We start from the raw sequence: 18,736 nt of genomic DNA on the forward strand, positions 1-18,736 counted from the left end.
TTTTCACGGCATTGATAGAAAGAAGAGAGTTCCAATCATTTCGGCACTTCAGGCGTCGAAATTGGTAAAGAAGAAAGGAGCACAAGCTTACCTAGTTTACTTGAATGATGAAGGAGAATCAAGTAAAAACTTTGAGGATGTAGTAGTGGTAAGGGAATATAGAGATGTATTTCCCGAGGTCTTACTAGGATTGCCACCAACAAGATAGTTGGAGTTCACTATCGACCTAGAACCTGGATCAGCACCAGTGTCGAAGGCACCCTATAGAATGGCGCCTAAGGAGCTACAAGAGCTGAAGATTCAGCTACAAGAATTGCTCGAGTTAGGTTTTATTAGACATAGTGTATCCCTGTGGGGAGCACCAGTCCTTTTTGTCAAAAAAGAAGGATGACACGTTGAGAATGTGCATAGATTATCGAGAGCTGAATAAATTGACACTCAAGAACAAATATCCTTTGCCGAGGATAGATGACTTGTTTGATCAATTACGAAGAGCGAGTTTTTCTTGAAAGTTGACTTGAGATCATAATACCACTAGTTCAAATTTTGACAGGAGGATACACCTAAGACAACTTTTCAAATGAGGTATGAGCACTATGAGTTCATAGTTATGCCATTCGGTTTGACGAAGGCACCAGTAGTTTTCATGGATCACATGAATCGAGTGTTCCATCAATAACTGGATAAATTTATCCTAGTTTTCATAGATGATATTCTCATCTATTCGAAGAATGAGCAGGAGCGCCAAAACATTTGAGAATGATGTTGGAAACACTAAGAGTTGAGAAACTTTTTGCCAAATTCACCAAGTGCGAGTTTTGGTTGAACGAAGTAACTTTTCTAGGACATATTGTATCATCCGAAGGAATTAAAGTTGACCCCGTCAAGGTACAAGCTGTACATGAGTGGAGATCACCAACTACGCCTAACAAGATTCTCAACTTTTTAGGCTTAGCAGGATACTATCAGAGGTTTATTGAAGGATTTTCCACGATAGCAAGACCGATGACACAATTACTTAGAAAATAAGCTAAATACAATTGGAAAGAGGAGTGTGAAGAGAGTTTTTAAGAGCTTAAAGGAAATTGACTACAGCACCAGTGCTGCTAGTCCCGGAAATGGATAAAGAGTATACCATTTACACAGATGCGTCAAAGAATAGGTTAGGATGTGTTTTGATGCAAGGAGGAAGAGTTATAGTCTATGCATCACGACAACTTAGATCCCACGAGATAAATTATCCAATGCATGATTTAGAGCTTGCAGCCGTTGTGCATGCCAAAAAAAAAAATTTTGGAGACATCATCTCTACGGAGTTAGATGTGAGATTTTCACGGACCACAAAACTTTGAAATACTTTTTCAAGCATAAGGATATTAACATGAGGCAAATGAGATGGCTCGAATTAGTAAAGGATGTTAACTGCGACATTAATTATCACCCTAGCAAGGCCAATGTAGTAGCCGATGCATTGAGCCGAAAAGTCTCGTCAAAGTTAGGATGTCTTCTCACGAGAGAGGATGAGCTTATAAAGGACTTTGACAAGATGAGGATAGAGATGATAAAACCACCAGGGACGATAGCGAGTATTGTTGAGACGATGCCTAGTTTGAGGAAAATGGTGATTGAAGCACAAGGAAAGATGAGACAATGAACAAGTTACGAGAAAGGATAAGAGCAGGAGATCTCAAGAGTTACAAAAAAAAAAAAAAAAAAAAAAAAAAAAATCAGACAATGCTATCTTATTTAAGGGGAGAAGATGCATTCCCCGCGATGATGAACTTAAGAATACGATCATGAGTGAGACTCATGACACGCCTTACACCGCCCACCCAGGAGGCACACAGATGTATCAGGTTGTGGAAAAAAAAAGAGATTTTTGTGGGACGGAATGAAACGAGACATAGCTTTGTTTGTAGAGCGATGCTTAGCTTGTCAGCAAGTGAAAGCATTACACCAACGACCCTATGGGAAGTTAAAACCGTTGGAGATTCCCGAGTAGAAATGGGATCACATAACGATGGATTTTGTGACAGCTTTACCCAAAAGTCAAAGAGAAAATACAGCAATTTGGGTGATTGTAGATCGACTAACAAAATCTGCACATTTCATACCGATCCTAATCGCGTATGGACCAGATAAGTTAGCACAATTGTACGTTCGTGAGATTATAAGATTGCTTTGAGTACCGGTGTAGATCACCTCAGAGAGAGATCCAAAAAAAAAAAATCATCACGTTTATGGATGAGTTACAGAAAGAGTTGGGTACAAGGATGAATTTTAGCATAGCAGACGATGGAAGATATGATAAGAACTACTATCCTTGATAGAGGAGTACATCAGGAGAATGTGTTGCCACTAATTGAGTTTGCCTATAAGATGTGAGACAAAGTTTCGAGATTGGAGACAAAGTTTTCTTGAAGGTTTCACCCTCAAAAGGGGATGAATAGATTTGGAGTTAAAGGACAGCTTAGACCCAGAGTTATAAGTCCTTACGAGATATTGCAAAAGATAGGTCCAATAGCATACAGGTTGGCTTTGCCACCTAGCTTTGGAAATGTGCATAACGCGTTTCACGTGTCACAATTGCGAGGATATATATATTTTCGACCCAAACCATATGGTTTACTAAGAAGAAATGATCTTAGAACCATACTTGAGTTATGAAGAGAGACCTCAGATGATGCTAGATCATAAAATTTGGCAATTGAGTAATAAGTCGATTGCGTTGGATAAGGTCCAATGGAGATATGATAATTAGAAAGAAGTGGAAAGAGAGCTGGAAGACAAGATAAATAAAAAAAAAAAAAAACCCCGAGTTGTTTTAGCAGAGATATGCAAATTTCGGGACGAAATTTTTGTTAAGAGGGGTAGTATGTAGTAACCCGCTCTCTTAATTACAAAAAAATCGGTAACGCAATAATTAATTATTGCGTCTTTCAGTGATGATCTATGTTTGATTTCGACTTATGGCTTTGAGTTATATAATACTTGAAGCAGAGTTATTATTTTATTTCACGTGAAAATCCACAATAAGGTTTATTGAGCAGTCCATGATTATTATTTCAGATTATAACTGACTTAGCAAAGTCATGTTATTTATTAAGTGCTATAGAAATATTAATTATATTATTAGTTGTTATTATTATTATTTTATTTGAATTGTGGATTTATTTCGGCTTGTGAAGCAAATTAAATCTGCGGATTTAATTTAGATGCTAGTCAAAGAATTAAATCTACGGATTTAATTTAGATTTATTCTAAGAGATCTAGAAATCAGATATCAAGCAAATACACAGATACGCATTTCATATTACAGATTTAGAATTTTGAAGCCAAAGGGATTTTATTTATTTGCACCACAACCAACCTAGCTATTACAATACTAATATCTACCTAAGCATGAGAATGTTGACTACAAAGAAAGGAAATAGGGAGGAAATAAGAGAAGAAAGAAAAGAGAGAGGAGGCGTGCGTGTGTGAAGCAGCAATAGCTCTGCCACAGCCCCCCCAACTCCACCAATCCCCTTCTCCCTACCCTATTCCTTAGCATGCTCCAGCCGCCCAAGTCCTCCAACCACCTCATCCGCAACCGATGACTACACCTTCTCTAAAAGAGGCAGACACATTTTGACTTCCTTGTAGTATAAGCCAACAACTCCCATCTTTTAAAATCATCAGCCAAGCAATTCCATTCACTTCTTCACACGCCAACAACAAGAGAGAGATCATTCAAGCTTCTGCTTAAACTTAAGCAAATCCCCACTGAACTAAAGAAAAATACATCAGCCAATCAAGCACAAAATACACAAGGTATTTACACCATCTCAGTTCAGTTCAATTCCATGCTTCATACAATCATATCAAGCATATGTTTTCAGTTGTATGGAAATACAAATATTACAACTATAGAATGATAGAGAACTAGATGATTAGCTCAACCACAATTTATATATGCTTCTTCGCTAGATAAACGATGAGAATTCATATGACAACAGAAGAAACTTTTGCCTAGTTTTAACTCTTGCATACTCGAGCAACTCAACATACTAAGCACAACAAGGAAAATCAAGTCTTTACAGTAGAGTTTTCTGAAAATTATTCAAATTCACAAACCTCCTATGGAGTGATAAAACGAGAGGGAGGAGAACGAGTCGGACTCCGGGGAAGGGCAGCTCCAACGGGCTGGCCGCTGTCGGCAGAAACTATCTGTCGTCCCTCGTCAACTCTGGAACAACGACGCCGGCGGATCCAAGAGAGACCGCGGCCGCCGAGACTCCAGTTGACGACGGCGGCGGTGGCTCTGAGCGAGGCGGGCTGCTGGAGATCAGACCAGCGACCTCGATTCCGGGCAAGGCAGCTGCAACTCCGGGCAGCGGCGTTACCTCAGCAGCGGCGACGTCCGGCGATAGAGCTTCCAGGCGTGTCGGCGGACGGCGGCGGTTGCACCAGATCTTCGCCAGCCTTCTAGTTGCAGCGGCGGCGGCGCTCTCTGATTTGGGGAGGAAATCAGGGCTCTCTTTTCATTTTGCCTTCGTTCGTGAATCGAGACGGAGAATAGAGGTGTGAGAAGGAGAAGGCGCCGACTGATTTGCCGGATTCCGGAGCTGCGGCAGCGGACTCCTCGGCTGAGGGCGGTGCGAGAAAGAGAGATGTAAGGAGGTATACTGGTGCCAAGGTCCGGAGCAGCGGCCGCTCGACGGAGGCAGCAGACGCCGACCGGAGCAAGAGGCGGCGAGACTTCTGGACGGAAGTGGCCGAGCGGTCCTCGGCGGAGAAGAAGAGGCCGAGCGTCGGCCTTGAGAAAAAGAGGAGAGAGATTCGGACCTTGAGAAGAAGAAGAGAGAGATTTGAAGAGAAAGAGAGAGAGAAATGGCTGAGACTAATTTTGAGAAATAGAGAGAGAACCGAGATTGAGGGAGAGAGTGAGGATTTTGGGCTCTTTTTTTTGGGCTCTTGAATTTTTTGTGATTGGGCTTGAGGAATTAATTCATTTGGGCCAGCTTTATTTCATTGGGAAAATTTTAATTTATTTAAAATGGGCTTCGAGATTTTATCATTTGGGCTCCTACTTTTTAGTTGATTAAGTCCAATGAGATTATTTAGTTAAGCCCAATGAGACTTATTAATTTAGGCCCCCTTTATTAATCCTAATTATTTTAATTAGTGATTAATTTTAATACTTGCTAATGGTTAGTTGGTAAGTGAGTTAGACTAATTCAAGATGAGTGGATTATTAAGATTTATAATCTTGTATCATAAGACGAGTTTTAATCCAATAGTTGGATTAATAATTAAAGGAATATGAGTCATGCATAATTACATTACGCATCCTCATTTATTTGAGAATTTCCTTGAATTAAAATCTTATTTATATTCTCGTAATAAAGGTCAAGCACGAGATTAATAATCAGTCAAGGAGCTACTGTACCACAGAAAGTTTCAATCAGGTGGGCATTACTTTTACTATACGTATATAGAGATCCCCTGCGTGTCGTAGGCCTCTTATACGAATGAATGCATGAGATGATTTAACTGTTAATTTCAGTTTTATATATCTATCAAACGAGTTTAATGCTACCTTTGAACAAGTTATTTCGTTACAAATCTTTGAACTGGAAAATATTACAACTGTTGTCTTGCCATAAAATGTTTAAATTTTAGTATGATATCTATCTGCTTTGGCTTTGCCAATGATGCAATCGAATTCGGGTCCTGAGCAGTTGATAGCTATCCTGCCAGGGCTAGTGTACACCAGTGACCGTGAGTCATCTAGCGGGTTGGCCGGTCAAGTGACCGTGAGAGGTGGCCACCTCTCCGGCACACAGTTTCAGATATGATAGATTACAAAAGAACTTAGTCTGATCAGACGAACTTTAAGAATCACAAATGAACTTAGTAAGCTTGGGCCTTTTTAGCGAAAAACTCCCTTGCTGTACTGTTTATGATGGCATGACAATTTACAGTTTTGAAGCATGTATTTTTATACCTAGGCATACGTGCCCACTGAGTGCTTTTGTACTCAGCCCTGCATATGTTTTCTAAATGTGCAGGTTGAGCTGATGTGATGATGGTGCTGCAATGAGCGGAGTCTCCAGGGTTGTTAATAAATAGTTAACCTGTCTAGAATATGTCTTCATACATATGTCTAGCTACTTTCCGCTGCAAGATGTTGTTGATGTTATAGTATGTTATGTCATACTTTGAGTCTTAAGAGAATGGTTTCATACGATGTATAACTTGATTAATGATATTAATTAAGTTTTATGCTGTCTTTCATAGACTGTCTTCAATTGAGTATTAATGAATAAAAATGACGAGTTTTATTAAGATGAGTAAGTTTTACGGCTATAAATGACGCCCCTTTTCTTCCCCTTCTTCTTTAACCCCATCCCTAGTCGTGGATCACTCAGCCTAACTATCCATAGTTAGGGCGGGCTGTGACAGATACCATTTGATATCCACAGATAGTTTCGTGGTTGCAATTCACTATCCATTTAGTTTGTGGGTATGGGTTTGGATACTTACTATCCATACCCGCGAAACCCGTTTACCCGCAAAAAATACCCGCCAATTACCCGTCAATTATCCGTGAATTACCCGTCAAATATCCACAAAAAATTCCATAAAATATGGGCTTTGAATATATATTTTGAGATTATGGGCTAGCATATTATATCCTAGAATAGGCCCAAACAGAAACTGAACTAAGGCCCAAATTCTAATAGTCTAATTTAAATTTGAATTTTGTTGAGCAATTATAGAATTTTGTTGGATTTTATATTTAGTTGATGAATTTGAATATAAACATTGTTCTTTGTGGATTTCAACATATGGATTTGAACTATGTTATTTGTGTTGATTTTTTTTCTATTAAATTTGTTGTAAATTTATATTTAAATTTTATTTTGTGAGTATCCGACGAATAATAGGTGGCGGGTATCCGGCGGATAGTGGGTATCCGGCGAATAGCGGGTGACGGATACCCGCCGAATAGCGAGTTCGTGGATACCCAACGGGTAGCGGGTATCCGCGGGTAGCGGGTTTGGATACCATTTGATATCCATGGATAGTTTCGTGGTTAAAAACCACTATCCATTTAGTTCGTGGGTATGGGTATGGATAGTCATTATCCGTACCCGTCGTACCCGATTGCTATCCCTAGTTGTATATCCCACTGGAGAATGTACTAATTCTTAATTAATAAGGCGTTTGAAAATTTGTAAGTTTTAAAAATCATATATTAAAAGTTGCTTGTAAAATTGCCTCAAAAAATAAAATAAAAAATATATTGCTCGTAAATGCTCGTATCTTACGGGTAACCTTTGAACGAATTAGTTGCGAATACTCTTGTCTCTTTTTAATCTCCTAAAAACGATCAATAATAATTCTTCATTTTTTTAATCTCTTTTTTTATCAATTAAGTTGAACTTTGTTGTCATTCTTATCTTAGAGTGACGAGGGCCAATTTTCAATACTCGTTCTTAACTAAATAAATTAAATTATTTTTTTATTGAAAAAAATAGGGAAGAATTGAACCTAGACCTAAAATTGCTTTTAGTTCATGATCTTAATTGAGATTTTCTAACATTTTTTTTTTTTTGTGACAGTTAATGTCTAATACCTTACTATACAATTTAAATGATGCCTTTAGATAAGTTTGACCAAACCATCTAGAACTAATTATTGACGAGATCCTTTCTCTACAAAAACAAAAACAAAACAAATAAAATAAATATAAGAATAAAAGAATGACATCCGTGAAATTTTTTTCTGTCATGTAACTCGAAAAAATAATACTCTCTCCAACTCTGATAAATATATTATTCTAAAATACATTTGAAAAATAATATATATATATATATATATATATATAAGGTCATATTTCATAATATGTTGTAAATATATCTTCTAGATATATCTTATGTGTGTTGACCAAGAAATCTCCCTAAAACCCTAGCTTCCTACTTGTATAAATAGAGGCCTTTGGCCCTCATATTGAATACGCTCAATACATATTCTCTTCTCTATTCTCTTGTTTCTCTCTAGTTTATAACACGTTATCAGCACGATAGTTCTAGTTCTTTCATCTCCCTTCGATCGTAGATTCGATCGTAGAAAGGTAATTCTACTTTAATTTTTATATATGTGTCGATTTTATGTGAATCAGAGTGTAGTTAATAAAATAATTTCATCTCTATTTGATTTCATGAATTCTCGCATTCATATTTGATTCAAAAAGTTTGATATTTTTCCGAACTGTATAATATTTGTTTAACAATTCTTGATATTAAAGTCACGCATCAATTCATGTATGTTAATATACTCAATTTTTTATTGTTTAATTAAGTGGCTGACGATGATTAAGGTTTTCCTTCACATAATTTATTTATGTTCAATTGCTTTTCTACTCCAGTTAAATCAAACCAATCAATTTATTTAAATACGCGATCATACCAATCAATTGGTTCCGGAAAACGAAAACATAATAACTTAGTTAGGCTATATATATTATAGCTATTTTTTTATCTTCGATCTGAACAATTTTTTTTATGATTTTATGCACGTTATGATATTTGGTCCTGCAACATGAGCATAGTTTTGGACTTACACGCGCGAGTCATCGAAATCAAACCACTGTGGTTCATAAATGCTTAAATAATTATCCCAAAACACCTTTATAGGTGGATCTCAAAATAGAATTGGTTTATTTTATTTTATTTTATTTTTAACAAATATTAGTGGATCCATGATTTGTGTTATGAGTTCGTATTTTATTGAGTGATTTTGATTTATGGAATTATACCATCATTTTTTTTAGGCTATCTATTTTACCTGCCTATGCATACATCTATATTGTTTGAGTGATTTCGTGAGTTTAATAATATTTGAATGTTTATTTATTATATTGAATTAAAATATCCGGTGACCTCACATATAAGTATATATGATTTAGTGGATCATTATTTATTTATCATCATGTACCAATCACTTCAATATCTGTACATCTTATATCATGCTGTGTATTCCATCGAAAGTAAATTTTTTTTGCTTTTATAGTCCACCAATATAGATCGTGATTTATAAATCAAATCAATTTGTTTACTGTGAAATTTATTGTTATCAATTTTCATGTCAAATTCTGTGATTTTTGTGCTCTTATTTTGAGATTTGACATATTATATATGGTCTATTTTTCTGAAATGATCTTGAAAATTAATTGATGCTATTAAAGTAGCACACGTAGTATTCCTAAATAATACTATTACATTTAAGATCTTAAATTGATGCTATTAAAGTAGCACAAGTAATATTCCTGAAGAATATTACATGCTCTAAGAGCAAGTAAATTAAATATTTGGATAACATATCCTTGAATTTTTATCTATTTGATTCATATTGTTGCACCCGATGTAGCACAATCAATATTCCATGAAGAATATTACATACTCTTCAAGAGCAATCCATATTACATGCTCTTGAAAATTAGACCTTGAAGGTCAAACGGCCCTAAAGGCTGAATGGTTGTACTCTTTTTCCCTTACTAAGTTTAGACTCTTCAAGAGCAATCCATATTATTTTTACATACTCTTCAAGAGCAATCCATATTACATGCTGCAACATTAGTTCGACATAAGCCAATTATGAATACTTCCCAATGCAAATTATTTTTTGCTGAGAACCTAATGTTTCTCACTTACAAACTTTTGGTTGCGCGGTTTAAGTCCCAATTGCACCCCCCACAACGAACAAAAATGGGTCCCCAACAAAGACTTGGGATATATGTTGGATTTGATTCACCCTCGCTTATAAGGTATATAGAACCTTTAACAGGTGATTTATTTACTGCACGTTTTGCAGATTGTCATTTTGACGAAATGACATTTCCAACATTATGAGGAATAAATCTACATCCAGAAAAGCACAAGGAACTCTCTTGAAATGAGAAAAACTTATCACATTTTGATTATAGAACAAATAAATGTGAATAAGAAATTGAAAAGATCATTCATTTGCAAAATATTGCAAATCAAATTCCTGATGCTTTTGTAGATACAAGAAAAGTGACACAATCTCACATACATGCTGCAAATACTCCAGCTAAAATTGATGTCCTTGAAGGACAAATAAATTTGACAGCAAATGAGTTTAAACTTCGTCAAAAACGTGGTCGACCAGTTGGTTCCAAAGATTCTATGCCTAGAAAAAGAAAGGGGCAAGATGGAAACCAAACAATGACGAAAATGACTAATCAACCAAATGAAAGCGATGTAATTCCTGAAGAATTACAAGTATCTGAAAATCATGAGATCTCAATAAATTATTTACATCAGATACTAGAGAGAGAAAATATCATTGTTGATGATATATTTGCCTTTCATATAGCTCTTCATGTTTTAAATGAGGATCCTCAACTAAAATCTGTTGCAGAATGCAAACAGAGACTTGATTGGCCAAAGTGAAAAGAAGCTATAGAAAGGGAATTAAATTCCAGTGATAACCGGAAAGTATTTGGATATATAACCTTAACTCCGGAATCTAAAATTCATGTTGAATACAGGTGGATCTTTGTTAGAAAGAGAACCGAGAAAAATGAAGTTATGAGATATAGAGCAAAACTCGTAGCACAAGGTTTCTCACAAAAACCAGGAATTGATTATGAGGAAATATACTCTCCCGTAATGAACGCTATTACTTTCAGATTTTGATTAGTCTGCCTGTGTCACAAAGGCTTGATATGCGCCTTATTGATGTAGTAACTGCTTATCTATATTGGTCATTAGACAATGACGTATATATGAAAATTCTCGAAGGATTTAAAATGTCTGAAGGATTGCAGTCAAAACCCAAAAGCATGTATTCAATTAAACTGCAAAAATCGTTGTGTGGGTTGAAACAGTCTAGTCGTATGTGGTATAATAGACTGAGCGAGTATCTTTTGAAAGAGGATACAAGAATAAAGATATCTGCCTTTGTGTTTTCATTAAGAAAACAGAAAGTGGATTTGCAATCATAGCAGTTTATGTTGATGATTTAAATTTAATTGGGACTCCTGAAGAGCTCAATAAAACTGCTGAATATTTGAATAAAGAATTGAGATGAAAGATTTGGGAAAGACAAAGTTTTGTCTTGGTTTGCAAATGGAACGTATCCGTGGATGAATGTTTATCCATCAATCCACATATACAGAAAAAGTGTTAAAACGCTTTTACATGGATAATGCACATTCATCACCAATGGTCGTTAGATCTATTGATACTAAGAAATATCCATTTCGACCAATTGAAGAGGGTGAAACAATACTTGGTCCTGAAGTACCATATCTAAGTGCAATTGGAGCGTTGACTTATCTGGCTAATAATACTAGACCATATATAGCTTTGTCTGTCAATCTTCTAGCAAGATTTAGCGCTGCACCCACTTTGAGACATTGGAATGGTGTTAAGCACATTCTACATTATCTAAAGGGGTACCATTGACCTTGAATTATATTATCAAGAAAAATCTAATAATACTCTAGTGGGGTACTCGGATGCAGGATTTTTATCCGATCCACATGAAGCTAAGTTACAAACTAGATACGTTTCACATGTGGTGGAACTGCTACATCATGGAAATCTGTGAAGCAAACCTTGACTGCAACATCCTCAAATCATTCTGAAATCATTGCAATCCACGAAACAAGTCGAGAATGTGTATGGTTGAGAAATGTGACGAGTCATATCCAAGAGTCGTGCGGGTTAGCTTCATCAAAGGCCGAACCAACTATTTTATATGAAGACAATGTTGCTTGCATCGCGCAACTCAAGGAAGGATACGTCAAAGGCGATAGGACGAAGCATATTTCTCCTAAGCTCTTCTACACACACGACCTTCAAAAAGGATGGTGATATCGACGTTCAACAAATTCGCTCAAGTGATAATCTGGCGGACTTATTCACCAAGGAATTACCAACATCGACATTCAAAAGTTGGTACACGAGATCGGCATGCGTCGACTCAAAGATATTTAATGATTTCAAGTTCAGGGGAAGCAGTTGTACTCTTTTTCCTTCGACTAGGTTTTGTCCCATTGGGTTTTCCTAGCAAGGTTTTAATGAGGCAACATTTTTATTTTAGGGATTGGTCAATCAAGGGGAAGTGTTGTAAATATATCTTCTAGATATATCTTATGTGTGTTGACCAAGAAATCTCCCTAAAACCCTAGCTTCCTACTTGTATAAATAGAGGCCTTTGGCCCTCATATTGAATACGCTCAATACATATTCTCTTCTCTATTCTCTTGTTTCTCTCTAGTTTATAACATAATAGACATTGTAGAGGCTAAAATCTACAATTAAAGATGACGTCTGCACGTCCCGATAGATTGGGCGCTAGCAACTTGTCAACATACGAACACGTAAGAGTCCTAGGTTGAGCACCGGGAGGGGGTGTCGACCGTAGAGCCTCCAACACTCAAGTTAGTAATAGAATAACAAAATAGAATGGTAAACAGATTCAAACAAAAGAGAAAGACAAATTGGAATGAGTAGTTATTTCAAGGCGTCGGAGGGTGCAAAACCGTGACGGCGGGTTGTGATGGTAGAAAATGGGAGGCGGAGATAGGCCAAACTGGCTATTTCCGGTTCGAAAGAGCAATTAGCATAGCAGCGGAGTAGAGAATTCAAGGAGTGGAGAGTAAGTAGTCTTTTTCGTCCCCCTTTATGACCTAGTCTGGATGTTTATATAGAGGACATCCAGCCTCTAGGGTTTCTATAGCCTGGCCTCGTCAAAACCCTAATCTCCTAGGTTGTTGCGATTTGGACGGGATCATAAAGATTTACCCTTTGACCGCGTCAGCTTGGCGAGAGACGTCTTTTAGGGTTTGACGGCCGGGTCTGGTAACCTTGTTAATCTAGGTTGACAAGAACCCTTGGGTTGCATGCGATATATCCAGCTCGGTTGTGGATTCGAGTCGGCCTATAGGTTTTTGGGCTAGACTGACCAATTTGTTTGACCGATTGGGCTTTTAGGGTCGTGCCGGATCGACGAGCTAGTTTGATGGGCTTGAAGTGTAATAGTCAACCTGAGGCGGTCCAGGCTGATCTTGTAATAAATACAAGTTGACTTATCGGGCTGGACGAACAAGTTTCCTTAAGTAGTTGGGCCAGCTTTGTTATCGATCCAAGTTGGTTCGAAGTTTGACGGGTTGGACTAACCGGTTCGCTTGGCTCATTGGTCCAGTTTGAAATGTTAATTGTGCTTGAGTTAAGTTGACGGATTTTGCCCACTACAGACATAATATATTTTTAAGGAAAATAAGAAAATGAAAAAAAGGAAGTAACAATTTCCACAACCGAGTGAAATCTTATTATAGCCTACTTTTATAAAAACATAAGTTTTATAGCCTCAGTTTATAATAGATAAATACATAGCTATTTTAGGCTTAAAATACTACAACACCTTATAGTCTTTTAAGCCTAAAAAAACTACTCCATCCGTCCCAATAAAAATGTCCACCTTTCCATTTTGGTTTGTCCCACTAAATCACTTTCTTAAAATGGAATGTTTATTACTTAATTAAGCTCAATTAATTAGTTTAATTGAAATTTCTAATTAAATCTAAATCATCCTTTAAAATAACATACACCCAAAACACACATCGTTCCAGCTTCTCACCACCATCACAAAACCTCCCTCTTATCTCTTCTTCTCCGGCGGACGCCACCCCCATGGCCGCCGTCGCCTCTTGCCCCTCTGGCCGGACGCCACCGTTCCAACTTCTCTTTTCCCGTCTCTATCATCTCCCTCCGCCGCGACCTCCATGGCCGCCGTCCCTCTGGTCTGCGCCGCGACCACTATCTCCCTTTTCTCTGTCTTGCATCTCCCTCTCGCCCATCTGGTCTGCACGGCGACCACTATCTCTCGCATCCCCCTCTGTCTCCAACTAGAGAGATGGCGCAATTTGGGGGCTAGGGCTTTCAGGTGGCGGCGACTGCGACCCTTTATCCTCACCGCGCGATTTTGGGGGCCTAGGCTCCGATTGGCGACGGCCCTGTTGCTGGCAAATAGGGGCAAGATCTGGTTTGGGTGTCTGGTTTTGGAGAATTGTGATTGTGATTCCAGTGTGAAATTGAAGAATTGGGTGTCTGATTTTGGAGATCTAATTTTGGAGAATAGGTTTTTAGAGAATAGGTTGAGGAATTAAGGGTATCGGCGTCGCCGTCACCGGCGGCCAGAAAATGGAACATATGCAGTGAGAAGAAGACAAAGATCTAGGTTCAAGAAAATGTTAATTAACTCTTTAATTTTGATGGACCAAACTTAATTAAAACATAATAATTCCCTTCTTAATCTCTCTGCCGAAAAGATTGTGGCCACTTTTAACAGAACAAAGGGATTATATAACTTGTCTATTGTAAATTGAAACTATAAAACTTATATTTTTTTTTATAAAAAATGGCTATATGTTATAATTCCCATGATCATTTATCTTTGCCGGGATTTCATTTGTCATCATGTAATCATTGACATAATCCAAGATACGAATCCTACCAAATGACTATTTTATATGTATATATACAAATATATATTTAGTCACAATCAATATAATTATAGTTTTATTTTACAAATGCCAAATTAAAATGAATAAACAAAAGTAAATAGCATCAATCACCTGATGTAGAGAAAGAGATGACGCACCCAACACCAAAAAAGAAAATTCTAGTCGTTCCTTAAATGACAAAAAATATGATTGCATATACCAACCACCTACTTGAATTACTTTATAAGAGTTTTATACAATTACGAAATTATTATAATGAAATCTTTTGTATTCTGATAGAATCATTATAGTTTTACACACTGAACTAAAAGAATGTAGTTTCTACAAATGCTTTAAAATACGTACTAAGAAAATAAATAAAGCTCTTAATATGAATTTTTTTAAAGATTAAATATAGGTAAATGACGATACTAATTAAAAATAACGTTTTCAATTACAATGTTTTATAACATTAAAAAAAATTACAATGTTTTAATATATTCATTAATTGTTCAGTCAATTTTATAGTTGACATTAAAAAGAAAAACATAAAGATGTTCAGTCAATTTTAAATTACTTTTTCAATTACAATGTTTTATAACTTTAAAAAAAATTACAATGTCTGTCCCCAAGGGGACACCAAGCGATACGACCTCCTGTGTGTGAACAGTGAGGTCCCGGATTCAAACCTCACTGCTCCCCCTCCCCAACTCCCCGAAGTCAAAAATAAAAATAAAAAATTACAATGTCTTAATATATTAATTAATTGCTCAGTCAATTTTATAGTTAACATTAGAAAGAAAAACTTATAGATGTTCAATCAATTTTAAATTGCTTATGAGTGACATAATTAATCCAATACCAATGTAACATTCAGCCCAGCACTGGAAGAGCCCATAATTGAGACATCGATTATTGAGTTTTATTTTTATCAAAATTGTAATTTGTAACTCCAACGTTACACACTGTGACACTGGACAAGTTTCGCGGCAAGAAATCGAGCATGCTAATTTGTTACACATCAAAAGATGGGAGGTTTATCCAAGAAATATTTTAGAAGTCGCATCGAATTTACAAAATGAGAATGACTAAAATCATGATGGCATCCAACTGAACAAACTGAATATTTAGTGTATATATATATAGATATATAGATATAAGATTTTCATGAAGCAGTGAAAGGCGGATTTGTTCATTCATCACTCCCATTGCTCACCTTGATCTCCAAAAGGCGCTCAATGGGCTGCCGGCATATCGGACATCTGTTGGTTTGAAACCTCAAAACGTTGGCACACTCGCGGCACATGCACTGCATCGGACAAACGTATTACTCAAAAAGTTGTTAACATTAGCCAATCTTATTCCCAGAAATCAAGGTGAGGAAGGGTACCATATGTCGACATGGAAGGACAGTGGTGTCCCTCGATTCTGAAAGGCACACGACACATTCTTTTCCGGGATCATTCGATTCATTCCCATCAAATTCATGCTCGAGTGAATTTCCAATCCCGAAAATCTCCTGTAGTTCATACCTCATCCCATTCACCCATAATATTTGTTTAACAACTTTAACCTGATATTCTTCTCTGTCCTTCTCAAACACAGCCAGGGTTATCTGGGAGTTTGTGGGCCTGCTATCTGCATTTCCACTTTTATCATCCGATGAGGCCTCTGCCTTAATCGCCAGAGGGTACACGCCCGAGTCACTTTTATATGACAATCCTCCCTCTTGAAAATTTGATAGGTCTACCCCAGTTCCAGAGGGTTGTTTAAACTTCTGCGATAAACCTTTTTCAAACTGCACGGTTATGGGCTGATACAAGCTTTCTTTAATCGGAGTCAAGTGACAATCTTCACCCTCATTAGCACAGAACATTAACGTTAAGCTGCATTAACATTGAAATTATAAGTCAAATTTATTGTCATCATTCAGTAAAAGAGGCAGCAGAGCAGAGACTGCCATAATACTTGGAAGAAAAATGAAGGAATTCCATGCATCCCTCTCTTTCTACGCACGAGCCTTTTCTCAAGTAAAAATGATACTTGAGCATAATGGAATGGAATTGGAAACAACAGCTAACAATGAAATTAAAAATCACTCTCCTTACTCATTCCCATCCCAACACAACACCTAGAGGGGCAAAATTTAATAACAATGACCTTGATCTTCCTATTCTTTATAGTTACATTAGATTAGTCAAAACTGTTGAGCTTGAGCACAGAAGATGACACAATCCATCCCTCAGTCGTTTCCTAACTTTATTTTCCTATCTTTTCACTGATCACCACTTGTCCCATAAAAGAGCATTCAAATTTTATTAAAAACAATTAAAACTTTTACAAGTTTCACTTAAGCAAAGATCAAGAAATGGTGGTTCAGTGACTATTGATATCCTATTACAGCACTTAAGAAGTGTACTGAAACACAATAATAAGGTCCATACTTCATACAAAAGGAAGGTAATACACAAATGACGGTTACTCATGAGTTACCATTAGCTGTCCACTCCAACTGATTCAAAAGGACAAACAAAAACCACAATGGGGGAAAAGCATGTAAGGGGTCGAGTCTTTTAGAAAACACTGATTCACCACATTCACAACAATGTTGAATCAGGCCACTGCACTCTGATATTGAAAAACTCAAACAAAGACAATGTCACACACACATAGTTCCGTGTTACCAGCCAGGCTTCACTGACGAATTAATCTCCACAACTCCAATCCATCAGAAAATGATAGAATGTGTTTGCACATTCAAGTCACTACGACAAAATTATAGGTGAATCTTGGCAAATGGCAAACTAACCAATCAAAGGAACCTTCTTGAGTTAACCTAGCTAACATGAAAGATCACCAGATACCAGCTAGGAAACAGCAATATTAAGGTCCAAACTTGCTAATTTATGTATCAAGTGAAGCTTTAATGAAATTCTTATTAAACTGTATACCAAGAAAATCTAGATCAGCAAAGTTTATTGAAGAGGAGCAGCCAAATCAGTTGGTCAGAATTCCTTCACATAAATCAATCAAAACTATTTTGCAGGCCAAATTAAGCAGTAAACAGAGTAGATAATGGAGGATAACCGCAAACATTTCCACTGGATTCGTCAACAGGTACAACTAATCCTATCAAATTTCCAATAGATTAAAAACTCACACACAACAATACGATAGGAAAAACAAATAGAGAGTGAATTAGCACCTCCCGGCCACCGTGGCATCGAAGCAGAAGGCGACAAGGAACTTTCCAGAACCGTCTTCATCGGGCTCGAGCCTGAGAGTCTCCTTCTTGACATTGACATCGTTCCGAATGGTGATGGCCTTCTGATGCTCGACGACCGGCGTAGGTGGAAGCATTGGGTACCGAGCAGTGACCCAATTGGCATGCGGCGCCGGCAGAGGGATCGGCATCGCCGCCGGGTGGGGGTAGAAACCCGGGTACTGGTTATACGGCGGCGACGAAGGCGCGAAAACGTTGTGCGGAGGCGGGGGTTGGGAGCTTCTGCTACTGCTGCTGTTGCCCATCGTTGAAGAAATTCGTGGGAGAGAGAGAGGATGAAGGAAGGGCTCAACTCAAGAGTTTGGATTTCAGCTGAATCAAAATTCCGATAAATGAAAGAGACAGCCCCTCGTTGGGGTTGGGGGAAAGACAAGTAGGACCCAAACAAATTTATCTAATTATCTTATTTCTAGATTAATATTTGCATCGGCCTAAATAGATATTAAGGGTTAGGCCAATTTGGATATGTATCTAACAAGTAACAATTTGAGTTGCTTCATGTCCGGCTATTAATATGAGTGACTCTTGAGAATTTAAAGCGTGTTCATGAACAATCCATAGATAAAGCTATTAATTAGACTGTTGGATTAGTTAATAAAATAAATTATTCCATCGCTCCTAATTCAATAAGCCACAAGGCATAAGTATGAATATCAAAAAATAAATAATTTATACTCCATCCGTCTCATTATTCATGGCTCGTATTCATTTTTTAGCCGTCCCAAGCTACTTGGCTCGTTTCTTTTTTTAGCCATAATTAGGGAACTATTAACAACTTAATTAAGTTGACTATTTAAAGTAAATTACAAACCCTAAATCTACCCAACCCCCCCCCCCAATTCACTTCGCCGCTCTCTGCTCTCTTTCTCTCTCATATGCGCCGCCCTCTCCCGCCTCTCTTGCCGCCCTTAATCGCAGTGATGAAGCCT

At 37.3% G+C, this 18,736-nt stretch overlaps 1 protein-coding gene and 2 long non-coding RNA genes across 3 annotated transcripts; 1 reads left to right on the plus strand and 2 right to left on the minus strand.

Annotated features, from left to right (window-relative positions):
- Positions 1 to 3,283: 3,283 nt before the first annotated feature.
- Positions 3,284 to 4,531, minus strand: LOC130997719 (uncharacterized). Its single transcript, XR_009093166.1, has 2 exons — positions 4,117 to 4,531; positions 3,284 to 3,765 (listed from the first exon to the last, which is right to left on the minus strand). It is a non-coding gene; the product is annotated as an uncharacterized LOC130997719 (long non-coding RNA).
- Positions 3,682 to 6,252, plus strand: LOC130997720 (uncharacterized). The gene is made up of 3 exons (XR_009093167.1): positions 3,682 to 3,813; positions 5,391 to 5,450; positions 6,054 to 6,252. It is a non-coding gene; the product is annotated as an uncharacterized LOC130997720 (long non-coding RNA).
- Positions 6,253 to 15,506: 9,254 nt separating this feature from the next.
- LOC130997721 (probable E3 ubiquitin-protein ligase LOG2) lies at positions 15,507 to 18,310 on the minus strand. The gene is made up of 3 exons (XM_057923132.1): positions 17,730 to 18,310; positions 15,915 to 16,410; positions 15,507 to 15,833 (listed from the first exon to the last, which is right to left on the minus strand). The coding sequence occupies exons 1-3, from the start codon at positions 18,050 to 18,052 to the stop codon at positions 15,717 to 15,719; spliced, it is 936 nt and encodes a 311-aa protein (XP_057779115.1). The 5' UTR covers positions 18,053 to 18,310; the 3' UTR covers positions 15,507 to 15,716.
- Positions 18,311 to 18,736: the final 426 nt, after the last annotated feature.

The sequence above is a fragment of the Salvia miltiorrhiza genome, chromosome 8 (assembly GCF_028751815.1).
Source record: "Salvia miltiorrhiza cultivar Shanhuang (shh) chromosome 8, IMPLAD_Smil_shh, whole genome shotgun sequence".
NCBI classification, from domain to species: domain Eukaryota; kingdom Viridiplantae; phylum Streptophyta; class Magnoliopsida; order Lamiales; family Lamiaceae; genus Salvia; species Salvia miltiorrhiza.

Excerpts from the sequence above, each read along its gene's own strand:
- LOC130997721 (XM_057923132.1), bottom strand. The coding sequence starts at position 18,052 with ATGGGCAACAGCAGCAGTAGCAGAAGCTCCCAACCCCCGCCTCCGCAC. Across the intron at positions 16,411-17,729 it reads GATGCCACGGTGGCCGGGAG|CTTAACGTTAATGTTCTGTG; the intron begins GTGCTAATTCAC and ends ATGTTAATGCAG. Across the intron at positions 15,834-15,914 it reads TCCTTCCATGTCGACATATG|TGCATGTGCCGCGAGTGTGC; the intron begins GTACCCTTCCTC and ends TGTCCGATGCAG.